At 43.2% G+C, this 27,194-nt stretch overlaps 1 protein-coding gene across 1 annotated transcript in view; it reads right to left on the bottom strand.

Moving 5' to 3' along the window:
* LOC147727341 (alcohol dehydrogenase 1-like) overlaps positions 1 to 27,194 on the bottom strand; it is a 239,924-nt gene that overhangs the window by 28,214 nt on the left and 184,516 nt on the right. The window contains exons 6-7 of the mRNA XM_086961424.1: positions 22,771 to 23,031; positions 10,287 to 10,422 (exon numbers count right to left, since the gene is read on the bottom strand). Coding sequence (XP_086817550.1) covers positions 10,287 to 10,422; positions 22,771 to 23,031 — 397 coding nt within the window. The remainder of the gene's footprint in view (positions 1 to 10,286; positions 10,423 to 22,770; positions 23,032 to 27,194) is intronic.

Raw genomic sequence — 27,194 nt, 5'->3', positions numbered from 1 at the left:
ATCTTGGGTTTATGTAACAAAAGTAATGTTTTTTGATCTTTTATGATTCTATGAATCGAATAAAGATGTTTTTGACTGGACTTTATAACACAGTCTCCAAAACGAAATGCATTACTTTTGTGAAACCGTGATAAAGGCCCACATAGGCATTACAGTATATAACATAACCCATCCACATGGGCAATGGACCCGGGTGACCAGCCTGCTGGGGCACAGCCACTCACAAGAGCGAGACGGGAGAAAGGTGACTTATCTGCAAGTCCACACATTGAGAGGCTATTAGCAAAAGAAAAATGTTTTAATGCTTTACAGAAGGCCAAATAACACAGCCTCCAGAGTGACTGTAACTCACTCAGGTTGTAGCCTTGCTGTGATTGCACGGGGAAAGCAGGAGAAATGAAGGGGAACACAATTGCAGTATCGCACACGCTGTAAATAAAAAAAAAATGCTGCAGGTTTACAAAGTGGGAGGGTTGAGGGGCGTACAACCGAGAATCAACAAAGCGTTTCCCTTGCAGGAGCGAGTCAGGGGCACCATGTGTTTGCAAGTTAATTACAAACATATGGTGTCAAAGCTCGCTCCTGCAAGGGAATCGCCAAACGTGCATGCGTTGCCATTGAAAGCAATGCAACGCTTGCTTTATTTTAGGGCGAAAAGTGAATCGATTCCAAAAGGTCTTTTTCCTTCGCAGCGCATGCGTGCTATGTAGGCGAGACCTAATGAGAGAGAGCATTACCAAAACAGTTTTTTTGTCTCACCACTTCCTGGTCAATGCCAAATTTTCTATTTCTAAAGCTTGAATCAGGAATAGATTGCTTTGGCATAATGGTAGGCTCAGCATTTCTATAAAAATATTTGCTTGTAAAATAGAGAATGCTAGGTTAAAAGGTGCCGTAACTAATGGTGATGGTGGTGGTGGGGAATGGAGGCTGCAGCACACATAAAATAACCATGGTGGAGTTCCTCTGAAGGTTAATGAACATTAAAGAAGACTTTAGATTTGGTTGTAACTTGTCACATCTGCTGTGCATTGATATACACAGGTCAGGCTACGACCAATTGCTGCTCATTCTTTTAACATAGAGAGTGGTGTTTACTTATCTTTCTCTGGCTGCAAAGTTAGAAGATTTTCTATAGTGAACTATTTGAGTTTGCTGTGGTACAGGGAGTGTGAAAGGAAAGACTGTAGTAAGTCTCTTGTTTTCTAACATGCAATAAAATGTAAATACCTGTAAATTAACTGCACAATTATTTCAAAATATATCAGCAGGTAGGAAAGTACCAATGAGGCACATTTTTTGCAGTTTTGAAGTGTGATGGAATCAGAGATTGTAACAGGATCAAAACAAATCAAGACACTTTACTTGGTGCTGTACGTGATACATATTTTTCAGAAACGAGATTCCTACACATTATAGTATGTGCACTATGAAGTTTTATCAGTAAAACTACATGTCAGTGGGAATTTTATGGTCATTTCAAAGCAAAATGTGCTATCTTTAACTGACAGAGTGCTACCACGCCATGTGTTAGTAATATATTTGCAACAGTGTACTCCAAAATGCTCTACTGGCTACATACCACACATTTGGCACTCTCCTCCAGGACCAGGGTGGCTCTTTTGCTATATGTGCTCTTTGTGTATTTTTCTCAGTACCTATGACTTCAGTGATGTAACACTGACGGCAGCACCACCACTCTGATATCTGTTCCACCACCACTGGTTGGGCTACCATGTTCATATTTTAGATCATACAATAGTGCTGCCAGTCGGCATTTCTACACTACCTTACTGTGCCAGAGAGATGACTCTCTAGACAGGACTCTCATCAGGATGTTTTCACTGCTCCTCACGCGCTCACTTGTTATTTAACACAGTTTTATGACCCTATTTTTTTAAGAAGTAAAGATCTGAACACTGCTTGAGTACAGAATGACATTCAGAAGTGTTTGTTGTTTCGAAAAGTTCACTAGATTTACTGGGGCTACCCATACTTGCCAACTTTACAGGTTCAAAGGAAAACAGATAATACCACAGATCAAAGTCATGCTTGATTCACAAAACACATTTAAAAATTTGCAATCGTACAGATGCAGATACTCATACATTATTTTTTGTGCATTCACGTCATGGAGGTTTCCTTAAAACTAAAGAATAATTAATTAAGTGATATAAGAACCAAATCACCACTATACTAGTTCTCGCAATACATGATGTGTATCACATCTCAATGTTGGCAGAAGCTACACGTGGCTACTGAGGAAACGGATTTGGCACTATCTGCAACCTGGGGTAAATAGAGATAGAAAGAGAACAATGACCACAATTGTTGTTAACAGACAGAGACATCTTAACTTCAGTATGGTATAAGTATCAACTCCTGATGATGGTATGCCACACTCCCCTCCAAATATGCCAAAGATTTAATGGTATAGAATATATTCTTGCACTAGATGGAAGACGTAGGTCATAGTCATATATTTGTTACCTGCCCAATATTTGTCAGGAAATATTTCGAAAACAAAGAAGGTGCTTGTGTGCATTGGGCAGGCATTGACTGTCCTTAAGGGCTGAGGGGCCACACTTAACCACCTTTTTGAAAACATTTAGAGTAAAGGACGGCCTGACAGACACTTTTCAAGTCCAGATCAGGCATCATGGTACTGTACTTGTGCTAAATGTGCATGCGCCTGTCTTCCTGAGCTGAACTTTGTCGGGCTGATGATTTCCCAGCTCTGTGGGCATGACCTCCTCAGCCCAGCAAAGCGCTTTCAGATCCTCCCCCTCATGATGAAGGGGAGCGTCTCTGTAGAATCGGACCAGAGCTCTTCAGTTTTAAGCCCTGAACGGCCAATGGTCAAGTGTCCATTAGTGACTCGTCTTCACAGAGCCAGGAGGGGTCAGCAACTCTTACTTTCCTCATCCCACTCTGTGACAAGAGAGGGACTTCCGCGTCTTCTCATTGGCCAGTCAAGATCAAACAATGAGAGAAGGCACCAATCCCAACCCTCCAGCAACCTCAGAAGCTTTCTTCCCGCCGCCCGAGATCACCGCTGGGACACGTTATTTGTTTGGTGCATGCGTGCGTGCATGAATGTATATGTATTAATATGTATTAATGGATGCGGGCTTTGAATTGGTGTGTGCATGTGGATGGTAGGTGTAAGTGTGTGTGCATTTAGATGGGTGAGTGTAAGTATATATGTGTGTGTGTGTGGCCTGCCCACTCCTGCACTTACTCAAATTACCGACCGCCACTGGCCAGTGGGTAGCCTCAACGTTAATGTTCAGAAGCACACCGAAAATGACTCACTGCTCTCGTACCATAAAGGGAGATTTCTGCCACATATGATGGACCTGCAGCCTCATTACTACCTATTGGAAGGAGATCTTGGGTCACATTAAATCCACTGTGGGGTTCCTGCCCCCTTCCTCCTCATGTTTGTCCTTAGTGTCCACCTCACTGACCTAGACGTGATGACCCACGCTGACCGTTAGGCCTTAAGCCGGCACAAAGGCCTGGATTTTATTAGCAGTAAAACTCTAGAGCTTTATTCAGTGAAATAACGATGCACTACACACAAGAGTTCATTATGACCAAGGAAGTCATGCCGCAGGACCATTTATTTTATAACCCCGTCTCTACATCACGGCTGTGACCATTGGGAATATACAGGGAGGATTACTTTACAAAACAAAAACCAAAGGAAATGATGGACGGAGCGTTGACAATACAAGCACTCACCCCCAGTGAACTGATCTTGGTTTAATCCATCACCGTTCTTTAGCCCACTCTGCCACCCCAGTTCAGACATGGCCATATGCAAATCAGTCTGTCCCTGTGCCTCATGGGAACAGTCCAGCCCGAACTGCCAAGCCATGCCTTCCCTGCACAGGAAACAAGCTACTGAGGACCGGTTTCTGGCATTTCAGCCGTCTTCAGCCCGGCTTGCTTGAATCCAGTGGCAAAGTGATCAAGGGACTCACGTCTGAGCATACCCTGCCAACTTATGGCGAACAAAGAAAAACCAAAGGAAATGATGGACGGAGCGTTGACAATACAAGCACTCACCCCCAGTCAACTGATCTGGGTTTAATCCATCACCGTTCTTTAGCCCACTCTGCCACCCCAGTTCAGACATGGCCATATGCAAATCAGTCTGACCCTGTGCCTCATGGGAACAGCCCAGCCCGAACTGCCAAGCCATGCCTTCCCTGGACCGGAAACAAGCTACAGAGGACCGGTTTTGAGCATTTGGCATTGTGCCAATTTGCCTCTGGTCTTTTGTATTTCCATATGGTCAGAGACTCTTGCACACTTTGTTATACTAAACTGAAAATTTCATAAAGAGATTCACAGTTAAAAAAATCTGGTGGGGGGTTATAGGTTGAGCAAACCTTGTCGGAGTGAAGGATAAGAAGTCATTAATTAACCTGTGCTTATTCCTCTGGTAGCTTGGCACAACTTAGAGGCAAATTGTAAAGTACTTATGCAGTGCTCAAACAGTAATAAAGTGAAAACACAAGTAAAATGTATTAAATTGTTTTTCATCAAAACTACAAAAATCTGATCAGTAGAAACGGAGATAAGCAAGATTTATGTAAGTATAATGGCTAAAAGCACAAAGAGCCATTTGCAGTTCTCTGGTCATGCTACACTCGGGGAAAGTCACAGGTTCAGGCTAACCACAATGGCTGGATACAGGGACCAAGTTAGTCCAGATGAAAAAGTTACTTTCTCAAAGTTTGTCATGAAGAGTCCAGTTCGCAATGGAGGAGGCCGTGAAGAGCAGGCAGAGCATTGCAGATGTTTGTAACTGTAGCTCGGAGAGCAGGCAATGCATCACATTAAGTGCAGATCTCATGATGGTGGTTTCTGTCATAAAAAGAGTCAGGTTCACCGGAGCGTCATGATGGCAGTCAGTGCAGAACTGGCTTCTTCGGGTCGCAAAGACCCAAAGCTTCAGGATTTCTTCTTTGTGGTTAGAAGAGTGCCCTCTGCTGCCAACCAGGACCCGGGGAGATGCTTCTTGGGGATCAGGACTTACTCTGGCAGAGGCCAGCAGGGCTCAGACAGGTCCAGCTGCAGGTCCAGGCAAGTCCAGTTGCAAAAGCTTATCTGGGCAGTTGCAGGGAGGCATCTGGAGCTTGTTATGTCCCTGTAGCTCTGAAAGGGAGGTCAGTTAGCTGACCACTGAAATCATTTCAAGTAGCATGGGATGAAGGGACCAGGTCCAGTTTTTTTTCTCAGACAGAAGTCCATGCCTCAGGTAGCAGGGCAGTCCTCTGCCAGTAGGGCAGTCCATCCTCTGTAATACCCACCTGTCCAGGAGTGTACTGAAGAGTTGGTCTGGGGGTCTAATATTTATATCTGGTACCAACGTTGAAGTGGGAGAAATTTCTAGACTTCCCCCCACATCTGGTTTTAGAATTTCCTTTCATGGCCAACCTTTATCCCTGGATAACATGAACCATAAAAGGCTACTAAGAAGTTATTTGTGTCTGTGCTGAGGCAACTCCTTTGAAGTGCAAGTGTGAAAGGTGCCAACTTTGACCCTCCCATTTGGTCAGGATGGCCCATCCTGCCAACACACAGTCCTCCTTTGTGATATTATTTGGGAGGAATACACAAAGGCAAACTGCCAACTTCATCTAGTCCAGTGACCCAGGATACAGTTGCAGTCACTCAAATGGTTAGGACAAGTAAATGCCAACTTTCCAAAAGTGACATTTTCAGAATTGTGACATTTTCCAACTTTACCATTAGAGGAGATTTTAAATTACAATTAATTTGAGTGTAAACATGTCATTCTATCAGTTATCAAACACAGGTAATCCGTTATTAAATGTAAAAATCTAACCCAATGTTATCCTACTGGAGAAGTAGGCCTTGCATTCATGAAAAACAAATGTAGGAGTTTTTCACTACCAGGACATGTAAAAGTTAAAAGTACATGTCCAACGTTTTAAAAACAAATCACTATTTCCTATGGGCTGTTTAGGGTCTATCCTAGGGGTGACTCATATATATTAAAAGGGATGGTTTAGGTCTGGCAAAAGCTTTTTTTACCATGTCGAATTGGCAATTTAAAACTGCACACAGGCTGCAAAGACAGACCTGAGACATGTTTAAAAAGACGACTTAAGTGGGTGGCACAATAAGTGCTGGAGGCTCACTTGTAGCATTTAATTTATAGGCCCTGGGTACATGTAGTACCACGTTACTAGGGACTTGTAAGTACATTATATGTGCCTTTTGGGTGTAAACCAGTTATATCATGTTTAGAGGAGAGAACACACGTACTTTAGGACTGGTTATCAGTTCTAAAGTGTGCAGAGTGCTAATGCCAACCAAAACAAATTCAGCCAAACAAGAGGAGTAAAGACAAAAAGCTTGGGGGAAAACACACTAAGGATGTCATGTCTAACAGGAGCAGTAAGCCTTTTGAAACTATCTTTCTACTTCTATCCCCTGAAATCTAACAGTTTATGTTTTCTCCTATTTTTTCTACACGTTTCGGAGTTAAAACGTGATTCATGTGCTTACACCACTGTAGAGTATTCATACCCTACCACCTAGATCAGGATTCAGCACGAGGTGGAAATATTGCCTGTAATCAGGCTCAGACTCTCAAGCTTGAATAATGTGACTTAATTTTAACCCCACGCGTGCTGTAATAATTCTCCAGCTGTGTGGGAGAATTAATGAGGGGTCTGGGTTTGGACGGCCCCCGGCCGTCCTCCGCACACGCCCACGGTGGCGTAGGACAGCCGAGGGTCATCCTAAGCACTGAAGGGGTTAAGGCCTTAGTGGAGGGTTAGGATGTCTGCGATTTGCAAGTTGAATCCACCCATTGAATTCAAAAGGGCATTAGGTCTGTTCTCTAAGTCTCACGATAATGCAGAGACTGTGGGGATCACAGCATCAGCCGTATATTGAATGCTAAGGCAACACCTCCCCCAACACTTTGGTCTTGTTTATTAAGCTGGTATGAGGCCTTCAAAAAAGAAAAAAAAGACTTGTTTGGTGACTTACTGAAATACCTCCGATTTTACCATATTTAGTGGTACTGAGCGCAACACTTCTCCTTTCACATACTTTAAGCCTGAAAAACTACATTTTTGGCTTCCTCTATGAGGCCCTGGAAAATTCTGCCCTTAAGAACAAATTAGTTCCTTAAATTTTGATCTGATCTTTCTGATGTGCTTTCTTTTCTGTCTGCTAGTCAGGAGCTAGAAACCTAATTTTAAACTTAATACCTACTTTGAACACTCTAGACCTTTATTAAAATGAGAACAATTGTCACGATAGGAACATATAGTGATATGTAGGTTAATACTGTAATGAAGCTTCGGCACAAATTAGTCCATGCACAGAGAATAGCCTCTCTGTGATATATTTCTTTGTTCATTTGTGCAAAATTATAAGTACAGCACAATACCACTCCTGTTGTAGTTTAGTCTAAGCTTAGAAAACTTCAACTAACTTAAATAAATCAATTTAGGAGATAATTTAGAATTTGTTGGACTGGCGCACTGTAGTAAATCAGTGATTCTGCTACCTTGGGAAACTTGCAGTTAGCCTGGTTTTCCTTGAGTCTGAAGAAGTGCTGTATTGACACTGATAGAGCATGCAGCAGCTTGGTTGCCATAAACCTTTGACCTAACACACCGTCTATGAACAGGTTGGCTTGTCTGGTTACATTGAAAGTTACTCTGCCTCATTTAAGTCATGGAGACTGTTGCTAATTTTCCCTATCCAAAACTGCTATGCAAGCATGGTGGTCCCAGGTAGGAAAACCACACAATGACCCAGACATTTAGGGAGATAGCTCCCTGCACATTAGTGGCAATTTTCATTTTCGTTTTTGAGAAATAAACTCCCACTTTGGGGGTGCATGCCGTGAAACAAAAATCTTGCCATGGAGGTGTCACAAACATGGCGCACACTCAGCAAAATGTAGTGCCTTCATTTGGGTCTTGCTCACTTTGCCACTGGATTCAAGCTAGCCTGGCTGATGATGGCTGATTAGCAGGAAACCGGTCCCAGGATGCTTGTTTCCAGTCCAGGGAAGACATGGCTTGGCAGTTCTGGCTGGACTCTTCCCATGGGGCACAGGGTCAGCTGATTTGCATATGGCCATGTCTGAACTGGGGTGGCGGAGTGAGCTAAAGAATGATGATGGATTAAACCCAGGTCAGTTGACTGGGGTGAGTGCTTGCAATGCTCTATACTCCGTCCATCATCCCCTTTGGTTTTGCTTTGTTAGCCCTAAGTTGGCAGGGTATGCCCAGACGTGGGTCCTTTGCTCACTTTGCCACTGGATTCAAGCTAGCCTGGCTGATGACGGCTGATTAGCCAGAAACCGGTCCCAGGATGCTTGTTTCCGGTCCAGGGAAGACATGGCTTGGCAGTTCGGGCTGGACTGTTCCCATGAGGCACAGGGTCAGACTGATTTGCATATGGCCATGTCTGAACTGGGGTGGCGGAGTGAGCTAAAGAATGATGATGAATTAAACCCAGATCAGTTGACTGGGGGTGAGTGCTTGTAATGTTTAACACTCCGTCCATCATCCCCTTTGGTTTTGCTTTGTTAGCCCTAAGTTGGCAGGGTATGCCCAGACATGGGTCCCTTGCTCATTTTGCCACTGGATTCAAGCTAGCATGGCTGATGACGGCTGATTAGCCAGAAACCAGTCCCAGGATGCTTGTTTTGGTCCAGGGAAGACATGGCTTGTCTGTTCGGGCTGGACTCTTCCCATGAGGCACAGGGTCAGACTGATTTGCATATGGCCATGTCTGAACTGGGGTGGCGGAGTGAGCGACAGAATGATGATGGATTAAACCCAGATCAGTTGACTGGGGGTGAGTGCTTACAATATTCAACACTCCGTCCATCATTCCCTTTGGTTTTGCTTTGCCTTCACTGGAGCCACCAGACTGAGGGGGATCCCTGAATTCAACAGGTGTCCGCGGTCAAGGGAGGTCTTGACTTCCACTGAAATGGTGGATGCATGGGCTGTATGCCCGGGTCTAAATGACCTGAGGTTGGGGTGTGTACGGAAACATGGCAATAACTTGAAGAGTGTATTACTGGCTAATGACAGGCTTAACACAGTGTTCAGCCTGAATGACAATAATGGCACCTCTTGGGCCAGAGATAAGAAACCTTTGTAAATCAGGTTTGTTTGGATTAAACTTCTCTTACTCTGTGAACAATGCCCTAAATTAAAATCCAAATTCTAAAAATAGAAATAATCAGATCCACGTAGGAAGCAATTTTACAATCATAAGATTCAGGTACATAAATGGCAACTTGGCTAAATGATGTACCTCCCCAGTGATAATATGCATACTTACGTGAGTTCTTTGAATACAATTCATGAAAGCAAGTATTGTTTTAGTGAAAAGCTATTTTCTCATGGATTATTTTTCTTTTTGTTACATCCCACTGAAACAAACTCTGGATAGTTTAGCTTTAATGAATAAAACAATGTATTACTTAAGTTATTTGCCTTTTGGTAGGCTGTACACCACAGCTAGCTACAGAAAGTGTACACCAATTAAATACTGCTCGAATTACAGATATTAGCTTGTAGCAATCTTCAATTGAATTGAATTGAATTGAATTAGGTTCTTATATAGCGCAGCTGCCACCCTATAGGTATCCTGGCGCTCAGTCTTAAATAGACCAACCTAAACACAGACCAGGATAACATCAGGGACAGGACTAAGGATCAATCCTAGGAAAGAGACAAGTTTTCAGGCTCTTTCTAAACTCAGCCAGCGAGTTGGCTTGTCTGATATTCTGGGGCAGCTCGTTCCATAAGTGAGCGGCTGCCACACTGAAAGCCCTTCCCCCCATCCTGGAGCGCTTAAATCTGGTGGTTGACAGCAGATATGCGCTGGAGGAGCAGAGCTGTCTTTTGGGGTTGTACCAGGTGAACTTCTCTTGTAGTGGAAAAGGACCAAAGTCATGTGCTCCTCTGTAGGCAATGCAAAGTGATTTAAAAAGAACCCTCTCCTTAATAGGCAACCAATGAAGGTCTCTCAGAGCCAACATTGTGGAGGACCTACGTTGCCTGTTTAGCACCATCTTTGCCGCCATAGACTGGACTCTCTGCAGCCACTGGAAGATATATTGTGGTGCTCCCAAATACAGGGAGTTGCAGTAGTCCAGCCTACTCAGCACTATGTTCCTCACTATGAGTGAGCGCAAGTCTTTAGGGAGTAGCGATGAAAGTTTGGGGTACTTTTGGTCAACTAATTTCTGTCTGACATACCTCCAAAAGTAGATCCCTTCAGGGTACGTCCTGTCAACAGCAATGAAGGACTAAAGGAAAGGAGAGAAGTTGAAGGAGCCACACCAACAACTACACAGGTTCCAAATCCAAAGTGACAGGACATGAAGGCTGCAGTCTGATAGAAAAAGATCAGTAAAAGTTAGACCAACACAGAATAAAGGGAATTATACATAGCAAAATGAAGATTTTCAAACTCAAGGACTTATATGAGTGGAACATACATGATACTATACTCTCAACTTTATTGATATGTCAGAAGCATTACCATTATCATCATAGTTTTATTGTATGATTAATTAAAATCTTTACAATGTTTACAGACAATAAAAAAATACAACAACAAATTTAAAATACAAGTTAAAAAATTGTCATAGAGTCTGATGGTTGTGTGTCAATAGTCTTTACGATTATCATGATCCTCGTACACAGCATGTTAAGTCCATTGGTTTTGGTTTAGTCATTAGTACGGACGGACTGCACCCTTACAAGTTTTAGACCAATTACTTTAGCTGAAACTCTTAAATCGCTGGGGGTCCGCGAAATCGGGCTCTCCGGTGGAGCTCTGCCCTCCTAGAGTCATGGCACTTTTGTCTCGTTCACTAGCGCCAACTATAAAGAAAACCTTTAATCTATCAATCTCAGAGGGCGACATTCCGGTCCCCTGGAAGGAAGCTTTTGTCCATCCCATACTAAAAAAGCCAACGGCCAATCCTTTAGAGCTGAGCAATTATCGACCGATATCGCTGCTCCCCCTTCTGGGTAAAGCGCTTGAGAGCATGATCAATCAACAGCTGAATCTCTACCTGGAATCAAACTGCATCTTGGATCCCTCGCAGTCCGGTTTCAGTCGAGGTTTCAGCACTGAAACAGCTCTCTTAGCGGTTACTGACTCCCTGCGTTTGACGGTAGACGCAGGAGGATCGGCAATCCTGATTCTCCTTGACCTCTCCGCAGCCTTTGATACCATCTCACATGTCAGGCTGCTGGAGAGGTTAAGAGCTATCGGTATCCAGGGGCTAGCCCTAAAGTGGCTACAAAACTTTCTGACAGATAGGTCCCAGAAAGTCATCATGGGCTCCTACCAGGCAGAAAAAATTTCATTGGACAAAGGCGTTCCCCAGGGCTCCTGCCTTAGCCCCACCCTTTTTAACATCTATATGGCACCGTTGGCTAAGGCAGTGGAAGCCCTGGGGTTCGAAACTATCTCATATGCAGACGACACGCAATTGTTGTTTAATATGAGCCCCAATCAGGAGGCAGACAGATTGCGCTTTGCCACAGGGATCCGAGAAATTTCCAACTGGATGACTAACAATTTTCTCCAGCTGAACCCAGGAAAGACGGAAGTCATGTTGCTGGGCAAGGCAGCGGCCATCTGGACCAAGGACTGGTGGCCCTCCCAGTCAGGCCCGCGCCTGTACCGACAGAGTGCGTGAATAATTTAGGTATAAAAATAAATTGCTCTCTCTCTATGCAGGATCATGTAGCGTCTGTGGCCGGGTCCTGTTACTTCAGGCTAAGACAGCTTAGGAAAATCTTTCCTTTTATTCCATTAGAACATCGTAGAACCCTGACGCAAGCCATGGCTATTAGCCGTTTGGACTACGGCAACGCCCTTTTGGCAGAAGTTGGGCTGACTTCTCTTAAAAAGTTACAGGTCATCCAGAACACAGCTGCCAGGCTGGTCCGGAATATGCCTGCAAGATCCCATTCGCTACCATTACTTAGAAAGCTACATTGGTTACCGGTAAGACAAAGATCCACCTTTAAAATCTGTTGCTTGACATTTAATGCCCTACAGGGTTTGGGCCCCAAATATCTGCAACACAAGCTGGTAAAATACAATCCGAACCGTACTCTCAGATCCAGCTCACAACTACTACTGCATGTCCCTCGAATCAGACGACACAGAGCTGGAGGCATGGCTTTCTCTTATCTAGCACCTGTCTATTGGAATAGTCTCCCTACCTCCTTGCGAGAAATTCCATCTTATCAAAATTTTAGGAAACATCTAAAAGCTTTCCTTTATTAAGGCCCCTTCCTTTCTGCCTTTCCCTCTGCCTCATGGTTTTTCTCACTTGAGTTGTGTTCTAAGTAAGCGCCGAGATGCCTCACGGTGAGTCGCTGCGCTATATAAGAAAGTATAACATAACATAACATAACATTATGTGTTCTTTAAGTCTGTTCCTTTTCTAGTATCTGCTTTGATGCCATGGACATGAATTTAATTCCCGACATGAAAGTATGGGGGAGACGCCACTTAGCCACCTGTCTGCATGTGCGGATTTTCAGTGTGTTGAAAATTGCCCGAAGATATCTTCTTCTTAAGGCTTGCAGAGCAGGACATACACATAGTATGTGCACCACTGTTTCGTTCTTGTATCCGCATAGTCTGCAGTTTGCACTTTCTGTTTTTCGTTTCCAAGAAGGCATTAGGTCTTTTATAGATTGCATGCCCAGACGGTACGCTATTAGAGGTTTTTTTAGATATTGACAGTAGTGTTGGGCTAAATAGGCTTGCGGTTTTTGGGTGGAATAAGAGTTGACTACTGTCCAAGTGTGTCTCCGTTTACTTCGGATTTTTTTGTCTGTGAGCAAGGAGATCTTTTTCTCCGATCCATTTGCTATTTTGCAGAACTGCTTGTGGTCAATGTTTTTTTTCCACAGCATTACGTTTTAGGCAAGACTCAATAGAGAAAATGCTGTGTGGAGTATTGAGTGCAACATGCCCATCAGAGACATCGCAAGGGGGTTGCAGCCTTGGTTCTTAAGTCGGCTGCATGCTTTTGGAGGTCCAGCGTTAGTGTTACAAAATACATTTAAATCATAAGAAACGTGGGTGTGACCTGTTCCTTCATGAGGCAGCTGAAGCAGCCCCACCAGTAGGTGGCGCCAGATACTCCGCGTTTTTATCTTCCCCAGCGCACATATTTTCAATGTACAAGGTGCTCCTGAAATTATAAACCAGAGAAGGGCACTGTAAAATATTTTGTTCTGGGCCCCACAAAAGATTATGACAGGCCTGGTGTCAAGCAACACGTTAAGAATGTGCAGGCTTTCCCTTATACTGATTTAATAAGCATAGCCAATATGATGGATCCTGAATCAAATGTTGTTTAGGGATTCCCTAACTAAGCCAAATTTCTACCAAACTTGTACTCCACTAGTGAAAATTCCACCGGAGTTTCAGACTCTGTTTGCATCTCTATAGATCACAACCGCCAATTACAAAATGAGAAAGTCGGTGAGAAGAAGTAGAAGTGCATATACAGATTGTCAACCAATATCAGGAGATTAAATGATCATACCTATTGGCTCAGCTTGAGGTAATTGTTTCCCACAGGCTACCATGGTGCACAGCCATGATACAAATGCTTTTATAGCAGTCCTATAGCATTACATTAAGGATACAGACATATATGTGTCTGGTTAGCTCTGGGTTTCAGCATTTCCACATCATCCTTCAGGGGCTTTTCCACTATTGATATGTATTAAGCCATTAAATGACTGCAGTATACATCCTGTGTAATATAGAACCACTTTCTCTATTTGGGATGTTACACATTGATCTTGACTATTTCATAATTTCTTATATAACCAGCAACTGTGATATTACAATGCAGTGATTGGAAATTTACACACTCCTCGTGCCTCTTTGAGGGCATATCACATGTCGTCTCTTTTTCTGCATGATTTTACCAAGTTACCAGTGACACTGGTATTACATTGTATTATTGCCAGGATACATTATTTGGGCTAACACAGTAGGGCGGCAACAGTATTTTTGCACACATACTTCATTATATGACCTCAGTGATGACATCAGTCGCCCCATTCCAAGCAATGCAATCAAATGTGGTGCCTGCCGAACAAACCCCAACATTCAGGAGTTATGATGAATAGCCGGGCATTCCTTTGATGGAGTAAGTAGGACACCTTTTCACCTATCCTACTCTGCTTCCTCTTTACGATGCAAAGACAGCAATTCTGTCTTGATACGTGGCTGATGTCTCTTCCTACAGAGTGCGACACAAGGGTCCTATTGCCTGTGACGACTTATGGGGCTATTAGGAGCCTCCATTGAAGGAGGCCTGTGATAAGATTTTGGCACCATGTCGTACGCCTCTGTGTGATTAACACAGCTTTGTAGAGTTTTGATTACAAAATATGGAATCCGCAAACCTCTACAGTATTTGGTTAAAATACAATGCACTGGACATACCATAACATATAACCCATGGAAATTCAACAAAGAGCATGTTCTGAATTATACATGTATGTCTTCTCATCAATGGACAGTACATAGATGATAACATGGGTGTGTTGTTTTTGAGCACAATGAGTGGTAATAGTTTTACGACAATTTGCCTTCCAAGTGTGTAACAGCATGCAGTGTATCACATATATGCACAGTGTTTGTACAACTGAGTTATTAAATGCTTAATTCTGTCTATCTTCTGTTTTAAGCCAGGTTAAGCCAGCTGACAACCCCACAAATCTGGAAATCATAATTTGATATTGGCATTATTTGTGTACATGTTAGGAGTGCATGTTTATCACAGTTAAGTACTGCATGGGATACTTAGAATTGGAATCCCCAACAGACATCTTAATGGTTGATGGAACACAGATTTCATCCATGGATTTAGGCATTACTAAATGAAAAAAACTGCTTTGAGTTTCAGACATAAACTGCATTTTAAAAGTGGCACTGTTGGTGCATGAAAAATGAAAAAAATGAATGAGGCCTGCTCAGATGCCTTCAGTCTAATGAATCATGTAAAGCCATGCTCAATTGATTCATGGTTGACTAATTGTGTTTAGTTTAGATTTTTTTATTTTATTTCAACAAGTTTTTATTGTTTTCACATACACATCAAACATAAAACATACAGTTATCGTGGAGAACTAGTTACAGGGTTACAGCCAAGGTTCGACGCTTTTGTGGTGCCACTTTGTCGATTTTCCGTGCTAGGCTGACCCCCTTATCTAAATGTCCCCCTTAGAGGGTGAAACCTCCCTATAGAATGTACATTTAATTTGGAAAATGTGTTTTGAACTTTCAAAGTAGAATATATTTGTGCTGAGTTAACACTCATTTTACAGTATAGAAAAGCTGAAATACACAGCTCGTGATTTAGTTTGCTTTGTAAGGCTCACAGTATGAGGCCTTGAGATAAGAATGGAATTTCCTCCTTGTTACTCACGTCTTCATGAAATGACCGTTTTTTATAATTTACACTTGTGGCTTACTTTTCATCAGTAAGTATTTGTTTAGACAATGCTTTATTCACTTCATAAGATAGAGTGAAAAACTGCAAAGCACACATTTTTCTTATAATATGTATTCTCTGTTTCCGCATAATTAATACTTTTTGTTGTAGAAAATGTAATTGTTTTAAGGATGTTTGGAGATGAAGTCATTTAGCACAAGATTTAAATGCGTTACAAGAACTTGCCTGATAGATGACGTGTCCAGTCAGACCATGGGGTGTCGATGCGTTCTGAAACTCCAATTGGACAAACAACGAAGACCAAGTCACCTGTGTTTTTGTTAAAATTACTGGTTACTATCTGAGAGGTGGGGTCATTACTTACACTTTTTTAGCAGGACGCTTGCAGAAAGACACTCCTTTTTTGAGTTCTGCAGAAGGGAGGAGGGCTCATTTGGGCAGCTTTTGTCTGAGACACAAAGAGACAGAGATGAACAGTGCAAGGAGAGAAAATCAGCGGAGAGACCGAGAACATATTTAGATGCTTAAACTCTTTGACTAACTGGCTTTCTAAAGATTTATTTGTCCTTTGCATTTATTTCTCTTTATGGGAGATGTATGCCCATTATTAAATATTGATCTAGCTTTGCAAAACTCACTCACATTATATTTTCTTAAAACTCTTTAAGAGTTCTGACTGACTTTATGCCTCATTATCTATTAGAAATAGGGTTTTCTTCATTTATGGAGTACCTTCTATGCAATCTATAATATGTTCTATATTAATTCTATTTTTTCCCTATTTTTCAAATCTGTAACCTGATTGATATTTGACTAATGAATAAAGAGTCAGAGAACCTTGACTTTTGATTAGAAAATAACACCCTTTGAAACTACTCACAACTCTCACTATTGCCTTAAATATTTATTTGCATTTGATTTATTCATGTTTATGCAAAGTCTCCTTATGGTGATAACACGGTGGCAAAGTTCGATCCCCTTAAGCGGTAAACAAGAGTTAATTATGTTTTACATTGAGAAATTACCAGGAAATTTCCACTCTATCATGGTCCTGATGAAGGCTAGATGACCCCAGTGGCAGATATAACCAGCTGAAACATGATGACCAATAGAGTAATTATCACTCAATTTTCATCCCCAACTGTCTTAATTTTCTGCCAAAGGTTCCTCAAAAAATCTAAAAAGGATATCACCCAAAGGCACTTTGAACCCTCACAAAAACCCGATATAGAGTTTCCTATCAAAATCAAAGTGCCCAATCCAAAGGTGCGGCTGACCCCACCCAGTATTAATGGATATACCGGGCGAGGACTCCATGCTAAAGCATGCCACATAGAAATATGTGGATGAGAGTCCTTTAAAAATAGAGCAGGAACATTCCCCTTACTTAAGTTGGGAAAAAGGAGTTCTAGGAGGTTTCCTTCCTTCGTGTTGTCTGTTATGAATTCTTTGGGGAAAATGATGTCATTTTTCAGTAAAAAAATCTGGTCACTTCCTTTCCTTGACTGTTTGTTAAACTTGATTTCATTTAAAGTACTTCAGCATGTTGTCAAATGTAGAAAATCAAGGGCGGAGCAGGGAAGATATGACTAGGAGTTTGTCTGGATTATCTGAACATGCCTCATTTGAGCTCCCTTATCAGTCGGTCGAAAGAGGCAAGCCAAATGCCTTCAAGAAACATCCATGGACAATAAAAAACCAACACAGATAAGAGAATTGTGAAGTTTAGGTACAACCTAAGGTCATGTAGAATGTTGAAAATATACAAATCAATTATCAATAAAAAGGTGAAAAATTAAGATGGAGAAATAGTAACAAAGCAGAAATCATTTTATGTATTTTTATGTCAACATGTTATGTTATGTTATGTTATGTTAAAGAGAGATTTATATAGCGCTCAGCTACTCCGTGGAGTGTCCCGGCGCTTAAAACCCTCAGCGGTACAGGAGACGGGGAGCAAAAGAGCACCTACTGAACAAAGAGCAGAGTTTTGAGATCCTTCCTAAAAGCTAAAAGATTACCATTGGTCCTAAGAGACAGAGGCAAAGCGTTCCATAACTGAGGAGCCAGGCGTTTGAAAGCGCGTCCGCCGCACCGGGTACGCTGAATCGCTGGTACAGTGGCCAAGGCCAGAATGGAAGACCTATGTGCTCTAGATGGCTGGTAAAACATCATCTGTTATCGGATGTACACGGCACCTGTGCCATGAAGTGCCTTAAAAGCCATCGTCAGTGCCTTGAAAACAATGCGCTTTCTGATTGGGAGCCAGTGGAGGGTGTTAAGAAGATGGCTGGCACTGGCTCTCCGATTGAAGCCAAAAATAGCATGTGCAGCAGAGTTCTGGACAATTTGCAAGCGCGTAAGGAGGAATTCCAGGAGGCCCAGATACAGTACATTTGCATAATCCAGGCGAGAGCCTATCAGCGCCTGCACAGTGACTCTTCTGTGGTCCAGCGAAAGTAGGGGCAGAAATTTCCTGATCATCTTTAGGAGACCAAAACATTTGCCCACAAGGCCCAGAACCTGAGGTTTAAGAGAGAGGCCGTTGTCAACCTGCAATCCGAGATTTTTTGCGACCGCTGAGTCGCTGGAGGGGGGAAACATAGCCGGCGGCCACCATGACTTCCACCTAGAATCCGGAGGGCAGCCAAAGAACAACACCTCTGATTTATCGGAGTTGCACTTGAGGCTGTCCCGCTGAAACCAGTCAAAAACAGCCTCCAGGCAGCCCCTAATGATCTCACCATCAAAGTCAGAGCCTCTGTTACACGAAAAAAGGAGCTGGGTGTCGTCGGCATATGACACGATCTGAGCTCCATGGGCCTCCGCCATTGCCGTCAAAGGGGCCATATAGATATTAAAGAGAGTTGGGCTCAAAATTCAGCCCTGAGGAACTCCCACCGCCGGTGGTGGCATTGAGGCGGAGAACGGGGGGCTCAGACCGTTTGTTGGCGGTCAGCTAGAAAAGACTCAAACCAACTGTACACCGACCCCCTCAGGGCAATCTCTCGGAGTCTAAAAAGGAGACGGCCATGGGGGACGGTGTCAAAGGCCGCCGAGAGATCCAGCATCACCAACATCGCTTTGCCCCCGGAGTCCAAGGTTTCTTTGATTGCCACGGTGACTTCTAGCAGAGCTGTCTCAGTGTTCATGTTGGATCGGAAACCTGACTGCGACTGGTGTAGAATATTATGCGTCTCCAGAAAATTGGCAAGCGTTAGATGGACATGCTTCTCCACAATTTACGCAAATGCTGGCAAAATGGAGATGGGTCTGTAGTTTGCGTGAACCGTGGGATCTAGATTCGATTTTTTTAAAAGTGGCAGAATGACTGCCTGTTTCCAGAGCTGTGGCACCATCCCTGTACTAAGGGAAATATTAAGCAAAGGATTCACTAAGGGGTTAATCACATGAGCAACTTTGGCGAGAAATTTAGGGGGGCAGGGATCTAGAGGGGAGCCTGATTTTAATTTCATCAGAAGCTCCAAGGGCCGTCGGTGTCTAAAGCTGGAAGGAATGAAGGCGCTTCCTGTGCTATGGCCGCCCCGGCAGCAGAGAAAGAGGCCTGGATGGATTTAATTTTATTGGCAAAAAAGTTGGCTAGCTCAATAATCCAAAGCTCGGAGTGCACACTTTTGGGGGCACACCAAGAGGGAGAGGTGAAATCCTTCACTATCCTAAATATTTATTTGCAAGAGTTGGCGGCTGCCTCGATTCTTTTAGCAAAGTATGATTTTTTTCTCTGCTGTGATGTCATGATGGTATTCTCTGATCGAGTGTCTGTATGCCTCCTTGGATATAGAGTCATACTGTCTACGCCATGCTCTTTCTGCTTTTTTACATTGCCTCCGTTTTTCTGCCAGAGTAGAGGAAAACCAAGGGGCAGATGCTCGAGAAGAGTGTTTACGGTCAACATGAGGAGGGGCCAGTTCATCAGATTGCTGGAGAAGCCAAGTCTGCAGGTGCTCTAGATCAGTGTCCAGAACGCCTGTCCACTGGCAGGCTTGAATGAGGAAGGCCTGCGCCAGCATGTCAGGAGAGACACGATGGAAGGCTCTGACATTTTGAGCTTGGCGGGCCTGCCCATTGAAAGAGACTTTTCCAGACAGAGTGATCTGAAAGTCCACTAAATAGTGGTCCGACCAGAGAACTGGTACGGGAGTGGAGATATCAATCGGGATGGCAGAAGTCACCTAGGAGCAAGCAGTGTTTTGATCTTAGGCATAGCGCTGAGATTGCAGAGTAGAGCTCCTCGTGAAAGGAGCCCATCGGGCCGGGAGATCTATAAACATGCCTATGTTTATAATGGAACTCAGTGAAGTCCAATTTAGGGTCCAGTGAGTAGAACTTTTTAGAAACCATCTAAGTGATGTTCTACATCTTAGTCATGTAGTGGATAAGGGAACAATAAACTGAATGTGCCATCAGTATATCAGGCCAATTCATCCTTGGGGTTTGGGTTGATGGAATAAGATACTCTGATTGTGGTTCAGCAAGGGCTCTGGGAAATTGTCTGAGTCCAGTCAGTGCTCACAGTGGAGATCCAAGGAAAACACTCCTTCTGGGTCCAACAAGGTGCATGTTTGCTGATTCCTTAGAAAGTTCTAAGAGACAAGGCACTGTCCACAGGATCCAGGCACTTAAAGCTCTAAGGATCAGAGAAGGGGATTCACAAAACAGCAAGCAGAATACAGCAATAGGTCTCTGCAAAGTCATGGAGCTAACATATCCAACCCTCACAAGCTGTTTTCAGTTCAGGCTCATTCTTTTTTGTCACAGAATTATCATATTTCCAGATATCTTCAAAATGCTACAAGCTTTGTTGACTTAATTTCTACAAACTAGGTGCCAAATTTAGTAAGACTGGATTTGCAAAAAGCGGTTGCAAGTTGCCAACGGAGTTTTACAAATTCAATCTGCTTTTACGAGCCGGCTTAAGAACTATAAGGTCAGTTTGCAAAATAGGCAATGAGAGGGCACGCAGAATGAACTGCCTAATTTAGCACCATAAAGCAGGTTGCTTCGCTTCCATCACAAGGATGGTGGTCTGCAAGGGACAGCAGAACACCATCCTGTAGAAGTATTTCAATATGGAATTCTTTTAAAGCAGCTCAGGTTTCATAAAATAGACAATGCTGCTTTCAAAAACGTTTTATCCATTTTGAAAACTTCAATGAGAGCAGGCAGTGGTCGTAACATTGACAATGTACATTTTTATTAGCGCTAGCCCAGTTTCCTTAACCTTACATAAAAAGGGGACTTTCAACATTAATGTAGATTCCTATTTGATGGTCACTCACAATCTGCTACGATTATAATATATGGTGGCATTATGGAATAATTTCATTACATGTTTCAGGATATGGTGTATGTCTTTTCACTGCCTAATATTTGGTGAACTAGTCACCAAAATAATCATGTTTTCAGTGTTTAATACCCTCACCTCCTGACTTAAACCCAGCTAGATATTTGTTATACTGTCATCATGGGTTGGACACTCAAGAGGTGAGGACTGAGCCTTTTCCGATTATGACCATGTATAGTCCAGTGGAGATGTAGCTTTGATTCATAAGCTATGCAGATGGACGTTTTCAATAAGTTCCCCAAAATGGTTTATCTCTTGTGCCATTCAAAAGATTGAAAGAGCTAAAAATCCAAGAATTGCAAGGCTTGCCTTTAAAGGGCCAGATAACTTATGTGAGCTAGAAGTGGACCAAAGTGTTTGCCCAAACCCGTAGTATTGTACAGATAAAGTAATGCATTGGATTTTAATACACTCAAAGTTTCCCATAGCATTAGTCAAACTGTTGGGAATTAGTTGAGAGAAGGTTGAGTCGAATGGGGAGTTTTGAAGAATATGGAGAGGGCAGGGGGGTATTTTGCCTAAGGAGCAACTTTTACTGCAGAATTTATTAATGAAGAAGTACTGCAACTCAGATTGATTGAGGAAGCGATTTATATGCTGTTCAATCACCAGAATATACATAAAATGGTCTTGATGTTTACGGAGGGTTATGTATTGCAACAGAGGACCAAATAAATTCGAATCTTTTTTTAAATGTCAACACCCCTTTGGATTGTTAATGTTATCTAATCAGTGGTGGCTGGCATGTACCGAGGGGGGTGGAAAGGGGGCACAAAAAAATAAAAATAAACTTACCTTCCTGACTTGCAACACATTGTCCTTCTCCCTTGGATGTCTTCTTGAAGCTCCGTACCAGGAAACTGCACTACCCATAGCATGAGAGCAGCACCAGGATTGGAGGGAATGGCCTCACTCTGAACTGTCAACAGCACTCAAGGCATAAGCTTTCTCTAACCCAGCTGTCTGAGACAGCTAGGTTTGAGAAATTTAAAATGTGCATTTCTGGCTGGCTATCGCAAGACGGCCGGCCAAAGAGACATGCACATTTTAAACTTTAGTGCACAGCTCCCTGCTGCTGCCACTTTGCAGCAATGGCCCGCCCCATCCTGAGACTTAATTTGGGTTGGGTTGCTGAAAAAAATGGTAATATATCAACTTTATTGGCATTTTATTTTCAGCTCTGGGGCTTGTGGCCGATACTCCTCCCCTGAAATGGAGGAGCCGCCCCTGTATCTAATAATGATTTGTATGTATTTTTCGATTTGTAGAAAAGTACTGTTCCACAGTTTAATAACTTCAATAATTTTTCATGTTGATTGTTGTATACCTTATACATTCTTTGTTGTCTTACGTTTTGCAGAGTAAATATATTTTTAAAAGCACTCCTTTACCCACCAAGTAGCATCTGAAAACAAAGGGTCTGATTTACGCTTTGGCAGATGAGTTTCATCCCATCAGGTCGGCAGAAGACCTGATGGGCCTCTGCCACCCTGATGGACTACTACCCACCACGTTTAGAGATGACCACTAATACTGGACTTCTATCCATATTGCCAGTGAGATTGTTAGATTTTGCAAAGAAAGATATTTATACGAAACCAGCAGGAAGGCTGAGCAATGCTTGCAGAACTCAGTCCACACCAAAGGGACAACATTGAGTACGATCAGACAAAAATCTGGAGGTTTACACTTAAAGGACAGATTTGCACACATTGATTGAACACATCACGGCACAACACAACATAGCTAACATACTTTCATTTTGGTAACTTTCACTTTTTAATCTCAGAAAAAAGGTAAGTACAGTTTTCAAAAGTTTAATCTTATAGATAACACGCTATATGTATTTTAAGTGATCACATACCATTGTATCAACATTCCCAACACACTCAAAAGAATAGTGTGCTCCTCCATTGGTCATCTCTGTTATTACTGCATGGATTGGCTTGGTGTGGTCCAGTGGGTTGATACACTCAGTGGCTCCTACTTCTTTGGCCTTTCCAAACTTGTCTGCATTAATGTCAACTCCAATGATTTGTTTAGCTCCAGCCACTCTGCAGCCAATGATTGTGGAGAGTCCAACACCGCCCAAACCAAACACTACACATGATGTGCCTGGTTTAACCTATGGAAATATTAATCATGAAACACGTTCTATAAATTGGAGAGGAATCAACAGACAATCCACACACCCACAACATTATGACTTTTCCTTATATTAAGCATGCCAAATGTACCCAACAGACTGATTTCTGCTTACCAAGAGAAGTTGAGAAAAAGTTGACCAAACGTTGAGAAAACGCCCAATAGTGTGAAGTTTATATTGCTTGTTGTAAGAAAAGGGATTATTGTTAGACCTGGCACCATCGGCGTGGGTCTCCCTTCCATTTTTGCTGTTGCGTCATGTATTTTTGATGGTGTTAAATGCTTTGGGCACTGTGCCACTGCTATTCGGTGCTACAGTGCAAGTGCTCTCTATTGTAAATTGATGTATGAATCAGGGGTTCCATTTTGGCTATTTGGTTTACTTGTCAGACCCTAGTCTAGTACACTGAGTGTGTCCAGGGCGTGTAAATCTAAATGCTGCTGGTGGGCCTGCAGCACTGGTTGTGCCACCCACAGAAGCAGCCTTATAAAATGTGTCTAAGGTCTGCCATTGCAGAGCCTGCGTGCAGTCTGGTACTGTCATGCTGACTGGGCAAGTGCACCCACTTGCCAGTCCCTAAACCTTCCCTTTTCTTCATATCAGTCACCCCTATGGTAGGCCCAAGGGCAGGGTGCATTGTAAGTATAAGGCAGGACACACCCTGGTGTGTGTGGTATGTCCTAATAGTGAATTACAGCCATTTTCGTTTTTCACTACTGCAAGGCTACCTGTTCTCCGTAGGGCAGAATGGGCTGTTAGAGTTATTACATTTGATAATCCTAACTGTCTCAGGGAACATGGTAGAAATTCGAGTTTAGTATGCCTGAACTCAGAACAATAAAATACTCCTTTTAGTGAAGTTGGTTTTAATATTCTGTGTTTGCAAATACTACTTTTAAAACGTAGGTATTGGCTTGTCTAACCATTCAAACCTGCCTCTGCTAGGTTGTGTATTCCTATGTCTGGTTTTGTGAGTGACAGGGCTGGGGAATTCCAGGAGACAGGCTGAGTCACCCGGTGGTGAATAGAGAGATCTGCATCTAGATGGGAGTGAGGAGTTGCACATGTACCTTGAATAGGGCTGTGCCTGCCTTCCACAATGCTGGCTCCACCTCCTGGGGAGCGGCTGATGTCTCTGCCCTGCACACTGAAAGAAGAGAAGGAGTCCTGTAAATAAAGTGCTCCAGGACTGTACTTGCCTTCCACAATGCTGGCTCCACCTCCTGTGGGGCGTCTGATGTGCCTGCCCTGCACGGTAAAAGGAAAGGAGAAGTCTGGTACATAGAGTGCTTCAGAACTGGTTTGGACTGAGCAAAACCTCCTCTCCCCTCAGAGAACAAAGGAATTTGGGGTATAAATATTGGGACCCTGATCCCATGAAATTAGATCACTTTGGACTATAAGAAGAAACCTTTACTGAGGAGAGAAACCTGAAGAAACTGAGGAGAGACTATTCCCAAGCTAAAGTGCTGCTTGGGGGCTTGGGCTGCAGTGGTTGCCTTACTGATAAAGGAAGGAGAAAGGAAGTTTGTGAACTTTGCTTTCCACTTGTGAAGGATCTCTAAGGGTTTGGGAAAGAGCTTGCCTCCTGCTGAAGTCTCAGGGACAACAGCCTTCACCCCACAGATCCCCAGAGTTCTAGGAAGTGCCTGCTAATGTTTTGGGCTTTCTGAGGGACTGCGTGTCGCAAGGAGCTGGAAGCGCGACTCAACGAGAAGAAGCGTGTCGCCGTCGCTGTGCCTTCTGTCGCAATTCCGAAGGAGGGTGTCGCCGCAGGAAGTGTCGCACTGCACCGCATCCGAGAGAAGCATGCCCAACGAAGAGGAAGCGTGTCGCCGACGCTGCTGCTGTCGTCGCAACTCCAAAGGAGGGTGTTGCCGAAGTAGTTGTCGCACTGCATTGCAACAGGAGAAGAATCTCGCAACAAGGTCGGAGCGTGTCGGCGTCGATGTGCCTGCTGTCGCAACTCCGAAGGAGGGTGTCTCCGCTGGAACTGTTGCATTACACCGCATCAACCAAGAGCACCTTGCATCCCCGAGAAGCACGCCGCCATCGGAGCTGCTGCCTTCGCATCTTGCATGTCGTCGCTGTAGTTGTCGCATTGAGCGGAAGCTTCACGCATCGTGGGAGAAGAGCGTCGCCACTGGAGCTGTTGTCTTCGCATCGTAAGGGTGTTGCCGCTGCAGTCCACGTATCGAACCGAGGCTTCTTGCATCCCAGAGAAGCGTGCCGCCTCTGGAAGATCTTCACGTCTTTATTTCTTTGTATCTTTGTATCTGAACTTTGCCGCATTTCCCATCGCTGCGACATTGCTTGTCGTGGAAGCGCAGCGCAACCCAAGGTACATTGACGCAGAGTGTCGCATCTAAGAACTGAACTGAACTAAGCTTAAATCTACCATCTTAAAGTAATCATAGTGTGTATTTTTGTCATTTATGGTCTTGTGGTAACTCTATATAAAGTCTACTTATTTTTGATAGAAAAGCTGTGTGATGTCCATTTGTAGTGTTGTCACTGGGTTACTGTATGTGGTCACAACTGCTTAACTTACAACACCTCTGAAGTAAAGCCCTTCTGCTCCTGCCTAGCTACCAAGGGGGTGAGCAGGGGTTATTTTAGGAGTGTAATCCCCTTATCCTGACTAGAGGAGAGGGTCCCTATTTGTCACAAGTACCTACCTGTGCCAACTAGAGATGCCCAAATCTAACAATTATTATTTGGGAGCATTGTTGTCCATCACAAAGTATAATAACACTAACTTGTCAGGACGACCCTCCTCAAAGTCACTAACTTTACCTAAGCTCAACACCCTGGTGTCTACAGCCACAGCAGACAGGCTCAAAGTAGGGCAATGTGTAAAGTATTTATGCAGTATCAACATAGTAATAAAGTACCAGGGGCATCATCTGGCCTTTGTTAGACCTGTCAGCCTTAGGGTGGTCTTCCCCGAAACATTTTATCTTACTCCTTCACATGTTTCTGGTCTCCATTTGGTTGGCCTTAGGACTTTGCACGTTACCACTATGACAAGTGCTAATGTGTGTGTGCTCACTACTTAAAGCATGGTAAGATTGACTTGTCCCTAATTGACAGTATTCATTTAATTATAAGTCCCTATTAAAGTGGTACTGCATGTACCTAGGGCCTGTACATTAAATGCTGCTAGTGTGCCTGCAGCACTTGTTGTGCCACCCACCTAGGTAGCCTTGCAAACCTGTATCAGGCCTGCCATTGAAGCCTGTGTGTGGGTAGGTTTAAACTACTATTTCGACCTGACAAATTAACCTTTTTCCAAGCCCAAACCTTCTTTTTAATACATCTAAGTCACCCCTAGGGTAGGGCATGAACAACCCAGAGGGCAGTGAATTCAAAAAGTAGGACATGTACTTTTAAAGTTTTACATGTCCTGGTAGTGAAAAACTTTGTACATTTGTTTTTCTCTACCACACGTCCTGGTTCTCCCATAGGATAACATAGGAGTTACCTTATTATATTTAATAAGCCTTAACTTCCAAATGGGAAAAGGTAAACAGTTCATTTTTGATGTCTTTGGAATTTTAATGAAAAATCCTCTTTTATAGTGAAGTTGGATTTTTTTGTACAATTTTTAAAATGCCACTTTTAGAAAGTTGTGCTATGCAAACAAATGATGGCTGGAATGCTGAATAAATCCTGCATTTACCCCTAGTCAAGAGATCTGGGATAAATCCATTGTACTTTTGCTCACCATGCCACTCCAGTTTAGACCCAGCCATATGCAAATCAGTCTTGACTCTATTCCTCATGGGAACAGTCCAGCCCCAACTACCAAGCATCCTGGGCAGGTTTCTGGTCCCGGGAGGACCTGGCCTTTCAGTTTGGATCGAACTGTTCCCATAAGAAGCAGAAGTCAAGACTGATTTGCATATGGCTGGGTTTAAACTGGATTGGCATAGGTAGCAAAAAAATATGGATTTAGGACCCGATCTCTGTACTGGGGTGAATTTACTACATTGTTCAACATTCTGTCAACATTCTGTCCATCAATTGTTCTTTTTGCACTTTTAGAAAGTCAGCATTTTCCTGCCTTAGTGATTTAGTGACTGCAGCATGTCTCTGGGTCACATGGCTGGGTGTAGTTGGCAGTTGGTCTTTGTGCATTT

The sequence above is a fragment of the Lissotriton vulgaris genome, chromosome 3_1, assembly GCF_964263255.1.
Source record: "Lissotriton vulgaris chromosome 3_1, aLisVul1.2, whole genome shotgun sequence".
In the NCBI taxonomy this organism is placed as follows: domain Eukaryota; kingdom Metazoa; phylum Chordata; class Amphibia; order Caudata; family Salamandridae; genus Lissotriton; species Lissotriton vulgaris.
Note: the sequence above shows the minus strand (reverse complement) of the source record. Positions and strands in the feature narration are given on the sequence as shown.